A 7,312-nucleotide genomic window follows, 5' to 3' on the forward strand; every position below is an offset into this window, starting at 1 on the left:
AAAGGGCCTCAAGTTCCTCTGATCCTCACTAGGGAAGTCCCTTGGGCAGCCTTCAAACACCCCACGTGTCACTGTTTCTGTTCCTGCACAGGCCTACACAGATGAGCTGGTGGAGCTCCACAGGCGACTCATGGCACTCCGGGAGCGCAATGTGCTACAGCAGGTACAGATCCCTGACACCTGCTATTCCCTGGGAATCTGTGTGTCCAAGAGTCTCAGTCAGACCCCTGGGATGCTTGACCCTTCCTGAGAAGGTCTGCTTTGCTTTGAAAGCAGAGATATGGAGGAAAAAAATATAAAAATCAGCTGCGGATGTGATGCTTTTGTTGGAAAAGATACAGGAGTGTGATGTGGGCATCTTCACTCTCCATCCTGGCAGTGGTCCCAGAGCTGGGAACTCCTGGTCTGGCTGACAGCTTGGTCTGACTGACAGCTTCCTCCTGAGGGGAGGCAGAGGGGCAGGGACTGAGCTCTGCTCTGGGACCAGGGACAGGACCCAGGGAAGGGCTGGAGCTGTGCCAGGGGGGTTGGGATGGATCTCAGGGAAAGGTTCTTCCCCCAGAGGGTGCTGGGGCACTGCCCAGGCTCCCCAGGGCAGTGGGCACGGCCCCAAGGCTGCCAGAGCTCCAGGAGCATTTGGACAACACTCTGAGGGACAGGGTGGGATTGTTGGGGTGTCTGTGCAGGGCCAGGGGTTGGACTGGATGATCCTTGTGGGTCCCTTCCAGCTCAGGATATTCCATGATTCTGTGGTTAAAAGGAAAGAAACATGCCCACATCACTGTCCAGACTGAGCTAGTCAGGCATGCAGGAGGAGCTATTTTGCTTTTTTGGGAGAGAATTCACTTCCTGTTGCGAGACATCCTCATTGCTGAGGCTGTCCCAAAGGGATGGGAGAGGACTGGGTGGGTTCTGCATACCTGCTGTCTCTGCTGTGCCTACCCCTGCTGGAGTCTCTGTACATCCTTCCTGTCCCCTTTCCTGCCCAGATCGTGAATCTCATTGAGGAAACCGGGCATTTCAACGTCACCAACACAACCTTTGACTTTGACCTCTTCTCCCTGGATGAGACGACCGTCCGCAAGCTGCAGAGCTACCTGGAGGCGGTGGCCACATGACGCTTGGCCTGAGGGAAGCAGGCTGCTCTGAAACCAGAAACCCCCTTCATTGGTACCAGGAAAACCCATGGAACTAGGCCTTCTTATCCTCCTGCCTCCCCCGAAGCACTGCCTTAGAGAACAGCCATGCTCTAGGAATGCTCAGCCAGCTGCACTTTCTCGTAGGCTTCAAACCAGCGCCCGTCTTGCTGAGTCTGCCCTCCCTGGCTTCGTGTGGAGGCTGGGCCAGGCCCCAGGCAGAGCAGACGAGCTGCACTTCGCTGCACAAACCTTTTTTGGTTTTTACTTCAAGCAACTCGAGTTTCAAGAGCACATTTTCAGGCGTCTCTGAGATCTGAGGAAGTGTGGACGATGTTTTTTCCATCACCAAACCTCGGGAGCAGCCCCTGTGTGTCCTGATCCCTGCAGCTCTGCCAAGCCAGATTGGCTTTTACAAAGAGACTGGTGACAGAGGAGGCTTCCCAGGATCCTGCTGGTCTGCTGCAGAGGAGAGGGGACGGATTCCAGTTGGGAATTGCCAGTGGTCCTGCCGCGGTTCAGTCCAGAGCACTGCTGTAACTCAGCTTCCAGTGGGAACAGGACCCCCAGCTCCCTGTGCTCGCTGAAGAGGCGTCTGGAATCTGCTGTCTCCCACTGGGGTTTGGAGATGTCTTGTTTGTTGATCTGAGCTCCTAAACAAAGTCCCACTCCTTTCAGTCTGCTTTAACTGTAATAGGACTCCAAAACTGTAAGCTGTATATTTTATATATATATATTATATATATGTATGTACTGTATGTATAAGAAGGGCCTAGTTGGGTCTTATGATCTTAAGGGTGTGTTTTTCTGTTGTTTTTTTTAATGGCTCTGGCAGGAGAAGGCGCTTAATAAGATTTGACTCGTTTGTTAGTTGCCTCTTGTGGATAATTTGTAGTGTAAGGAAGCTGGACAGCAACCTCCACATATCCCACGCTCCAGAAGGGGCTCACCCCTCGTCTTTTCCATTTGTCAGTGTTGGATAACTTTGCCAAAACACGTGATTTGGTTTTGTCCTGTGTTCTCAAAGAGGAATCTCCTACAGTGGCCCCTATAGTAGTGGCTGTACTTTGGGAAAACCAAAACAAGGGAGAACTTGGTCTTTGGACACACCTGGGAGATGCTGATGTAAAAACACAAGTGGAGTCAGGTTTGTTTCCTCCTCCCTCTGCCGCCCCTCTGCCTGTGCAGGAAAAGGCAGGAAACATAAACACTAATCCAGAACCTCTCCTATATTTCTAGTCAAACTAGTATTGACCTCCAAGTGTTGTCCAGGTGGATGTGCAGGAATCCCACTGCCTCCATCAAAGCTGTGTTACGCTCCTGGTCCCTAAAATTCAGTATTTTCCAAGGAATTGCTCGTTTTTCCAAGGGGGGGTGTAAAGCTTTTGCCAAATGGGGCACAGGCAGCGAGGGAGCAGCGGTGATCCTGGGGGGATTGCACCGCTCCAGGTTTGCTGTCCCTTGTTTTGGGTTACCCCCTTTCTTTATCATGGAAATGTTGCAACTAATCAACTGAAGTGGCAATATGATGATAAGCTTGTTTGAGTTGGGTCATGTTGACCTGATTCCCATTAATTTTGTCATTGTACCACCTTTCACGTGTCATTGTGTGTGTACACACACACACACATACATATATATATATGTAAAAATTCAAGCTCATGCCAGGTGCAAACCCTGTCACACCAGTGATCTCAGCTGTTTTCTTTCTTGATGGACGATGCCAAGCCTGGATAGGAACCCTGAGGAGGTGGAGGACAGTGGGAAGAGCAGGAGCTGGGATGTGCCGTGGTGGAGGACGGTGGCCACAGACCCTGTGGTGGGTAGTTGTGAACCCCTCATGTCTCTGTTGGATCTGTGGCACAGAGGAGGCAGCTTTGTGCCCCACAACTGAGCTCCCTGGCACTGCCATGGGAGGGGGGGGGTGGCACAGTCCTGTCCCCAAAGCAGAGGAGCAGCCGTGGTGGCTTCACATCTCTTTGCTGACTCTCTCCAGTGGGGTTTGTCGCTCCCACAGCTCTGTGTCGCAGCACTTCTGGGACTATCCATGGCCTCCAGAGGTGCCCCATGGGGGACCAGAGGTGCCACCTCCCTCCTGCCCCACCTCAGTCAACATCCACATGGTCACCCAGCTCCCAGCCAGTCCAAGAGCACAGGTGGGAGTGTGTTCCTGAATGTGGCTGGAAGCGCCCAGGGCTCACGGCCATGGCATCATCCTGTCCTGGAAGTGACTTTCTTGGTGAAATCTGCTGAGTATTGAGAGGGCTTTGGTTTGGTTTTCATAAGAAGTATTTTACACGTGGATTTTTTTAGGCTGTTTATAATTCCCCCTGAGAACCCGAGGTAGGATTGTCCCCCAGCGATAGTTCTTCATTGTGTGCACATGCTGATTTGTTACTAAAAAGGTTTCTTGCAAGTACTTAGTTGTTCTACAGAGTTGTTGTTTTTTGGGGTATGTAGTAGCGTTGGGGAGCACAGGAGGAATGACTCTACAAGCAAAGGATGGTCAGATTTGGGCCTCATCTTGGGTCCCCTTGGAGTTCCCTGTGTAGATTCCCTCTAGGCTGGCTGAACGCTGTGCTGAACAAGCCGTGTACAGGTTTTTGTGGATAAAGTGTTTGTTCTTGTGTCACTCTTGAGAGCATGGATGGATTATTGTACTCTAGGAAGGAGGGGGCAGTGCTGCAGGCATTGCTTCAGGTCCTTGAGGATGTGTCGTAGCTTGCGTTGTTAAAAAAAGGAAAAAAAAAAAAAAAAGAAAATCCCAAATTGACTGTAGCCATAATGGTTTTTCCAAGGAAAACAGGCAGGACTCTGTTACTTTTCCATGTCCTTCATCATGTTGCTGGTGGCACAAACAGGTGCTGCTCAGCCCTGAAGGCTTCCAGAGTTGCTGTGAGTTGAATCGTGTTGGAGGTGAGATCAGGACTCGGCTCCTCATCGTCCTTGGCCGTCAGATCCAAGGGCAGAAGAGGGGCCGGGAGCATTGTCCTGGGTCCTGGTCTGCTGTGTATTAAGCCTTGAGGCTTTCATTACTGACATGTATTAAAAGAGGAAAAATTAAAAAAAGAGGAAAGGAAGGAAGGCTGGAGCCAAAGTCCAGCCCGAGTCTGGGAGCCGTAGGTAGCGAGGCCGGCTGCGGTCAGGCTGAATCCATGGAAGTGCAATGACTCTGCCACCCGTGGGATCACTGGGTGCAGTGGGAGCATCAGAACCAGCCAAGCAATTGATGCAACAATCCAGAAGGAGTTTTTTTTGTCAGATCTTGGAATGTGTTTGATGGTGACAGAGGTTGGAACGTCCCTTCTGGAGGTGCCCGAGTCGCTCTGGTTCCACGGATTTTCCACTGGGGATGCACTGGAGCCCCTTGTGCTCGGATGAGGCTCCTTTCTGCTCGCCCAGGGGTGATGCTGTGGCCACCCCTGGTGCACCTGGACAGGTATTAGTGCTCAAAAGGACCCAAATCACTCGGTGTGGCTTCCCTGGGGCATGAAATAGCCATCAAAAACTGACAAGATGAGTTTGCACTCCTAAAGAAAAAATGTAAGTACTTCAACTTCTAGAGAATTTTTAATTGTATTTCTGCCTAGAGCCGAGGTATTAAATACCTCGTCACTTGAGGATTTTAAAAGTTGTGTTGGGAGATGAGTTCTTCACTCAGCTGTAAGAAACACAGCTGGCCCAAGACTAACTGCAAGATTTAAAAAAAAAACAAAACTCATGTTTGTAATACGTTACAGGATTGTTGGTCCTGAATTTTAAACTTTTTGTTAAATTTGTGGAACTATGGAGGAATTTTCTAGAAAAAGTGAAATAAAGTAAGATGGAAAAGTAAAACTTCAAGTGGTTTTTGGTTGCTGTGTTGCTTCTCCAGGGATGACACTGTGGCACCTTCTCGTGGAAAATGTTTCCCATTAGGAGCACCAAAGCTGGTGATGCCCTTGGCTGCAGGGGGAGGTGAAAAGCTAAGGAAAAGGGAATCGTTTTAAGGACAGGATGGTGGGGGAAGGCTCTGATGTCCCTCAATACACTGGACTTTACAGTAGTTCATGTGAGGGGAAACAGGCCAGAGCAGGAGAGGTGCAAGTGCTCCCCATCTGCTCCCATGGGATTTGGGGGAGTCTCCACTGCTCCCAGAACATGCCAGACCTTGTCCCAAGCCCAAACCAGGGCCCAGAGCTCTGGCACAGGTTCCTCAGCACAGGGTAAGGGTGAGACCTTCCCACTGTGGGAATGTCACACAGCCCTGGGCTGCCCCAGGAGCAGCTGCAGCCTCAAGGATTCCCAAGGCAGCAGCCCTGGCTGCACCTCTCCCAGCTCTCCCAGCCCTTGGCTGCTCCCCGCCCTGTGCCCCAGGCCCTCAGATCCATGTTTTCCAAGAATGACCGAGGAGTCAGGAGACACAAACTGCAGAGTTTGTTTATTACACATTCCTCTTCCAAACACTGGAAACGCAGCAAATCCAACAGCTCCGAACACACGTTACAGGGCATAAGCAGCAGGTACAGTAGTGCATTTCCCACCCCCTCCACAGGGGCAGGAGGAATTTCCCTGAGCCCAGATCAGAGACACTTTGGGGTTTAACCCACCCCAGAGGTGCCCAGGTCCAGTCCATGCCCAGCCCAGCCAGAGTGTGAACCAGCACAGAGCTGCTCTGACCTGCACCCACCACCTCCCACTGCTCCTCCTTTTCCATGGGAAGAGTTACTTGGAATCAGGGCGGGGCTGTCCTGCTTGAGTCCAGGTGAGAATTTCTGGTTTGAAATAACCCATTTTACAGGCAATCCTTCATTTGCTGTTGGGATTCCCAGGCCCTCCTGGGCATGGGGCAGCCTGGAATAAGCCCTGCAGAACCACTCAGAGGAGACCCACGAGGAGCTGCTGGTTACAGGTACTTCCCTCCAGCTTTGCAGGTCTCTGATCCTGTGTCCTACAGCCAATGAATCCCACAGGAAGGACCTTCACAGCTGCTGGGATGGCTGATCACGGACCTTCAAAAGAACCACTGGGTTCCCAGCACTGTGTCCTCTCTCCAAGCACAGGTACAAACCCTCAGTCCACCCACCCCCCACTCTGGAGTTTCCCATTTCAGACACCACGACATTTCTAGATTGTAAGATACAGACAGATTTCACACATTGTACACAAGCCTTATAAATAGTCCCTGGAGTAAATCACTTCCAGAACACCAGCCATAGATTCTACTTCAATGGTACGATTTATGGCTTCACTATAACTCAAAAAAAGATTAAAAAAAATCAAAATATTGCACAGACAAACCCAGTCCATGAGAGGTTCCAACTCCACTGCTGTGTGCAGTCACCCAGCATTTGCCACCTCAGACAGGGTTTGTGGGGAAAGAGATTTAAAATGACATGGATGCCACGAGCATGCATGGAAACGTGCAGAGGGAGGGAGCAAGGACACTGCTGGGAAATGGAATCTGCCTTTCTCCCTCAGAAGGGAAAGTGCAGCTCCTGATTTACAGCTCCTGCTTTACATTCAGCTCAAGAAGAAAAAAAAAAGAAAACTTTGGTTAAAACATAACATGTCACATGGATTGAAGGTAAACATTGTATTGTCCTTATAAAAATGGGAATAAAAAATAACAGAGCTGAGGTATTTGGGATATCTCAGCAGGGAACACAGACATAGGAGAACATAGGCATGACCACGCTCACCACACTGCAGAGCAGGGCCAGAACACGGACAGCAAAGCGAGCCGAGGGGCTGCATGATGGCAGAGCCTCTTTATTCCAACAGAATCCAGGGAATCCTTCCTGGGGAGCTGGGGGATCTCCTCTGGGTTACTGCTGGGCCGAGGTCTCCCCATTGGGAGTGTCCACATCTCCATAAAACTGAGCAATCTGGGCTTTGTATTTCTGTGCCACCACTGGCCTCTTGAGTTTCATGGTTGGGCCTGTGGAGAATCAGCACAAGGTTTAATGGAGAGGGAGCCATAGGGAGCACAAATCTTCACTGGGGTGAAGCAAGTCTGGAGGGAGAGATGAAACACAGGGACAGTGACCAGTTCTAAAGTTGACTTTGGGATTAATGGAATCTCCCTCCCTCCTTCCCCTTGAACAGGAGCAGCACAGCATCACCCAGAGGGTACTGGGGCACTGCCCAGGCTCCCCAGGGCAGTGGGCACGGCCCCAAGGCTGCCAGAGCTCCAG

General features: G+C 50.9%; 2 protein-coding genes across 10 annotated transcripts in view; one reads left to right on the forward strand and one right to left on the reverse strand.

Moving 5' to 3' along the window:
• The window catches only part of MLLT1 (MLLT1, super elongation complex subunit), a 32,830-nt gene extending 27,857 nt beyond the window's left edge, over positions 1 to 4,973 (forward strand). For both annotated transcript variants that reach the window (XM_017836402.1, XM_017836404.1), the window contains exons 11-12: positions 92 to 163; positions 990 to 4,973. In XM_017836402.1, coding sequence (XP_017691891.1) covers positions 92 to 163; positions 990 to 1,118 — 201 coding nt within the window. In that variant the 3' untranslated portion in view covers positions 1,119 to 4,973. The remainder of the gene's footprint in view (positions 1 to 91; positions 164 to 989) is intronic.
• Positions 1 to 7,312, reverse strand: part of ACSBG2 (acyl-CoA synthetase bubblegum family member 2) — a 196,344-nt gene that overhangs the window by 173,150 nt on the left and 15,882 nt on the right. The gene's annotated exons all lie outside the window — the stretch shown is intronic.

Source organism: Lepidothrix coronata, unplaced genomic scaffold, assembly GCF_001604755.1.
Source record: "Lepidothrix coronata isolate B3197 unplaced genomic scaffold, Lepidothrix_coronata-1.0 Scaffold277, whole genome shotgun sequence".
Classification (NCBI taxonomy): Eukaryota; Metazoa; Chordata; class Aves; order Passeriformes; family Pipridae; genus Lepidothrix; species Lepidothrix coronata.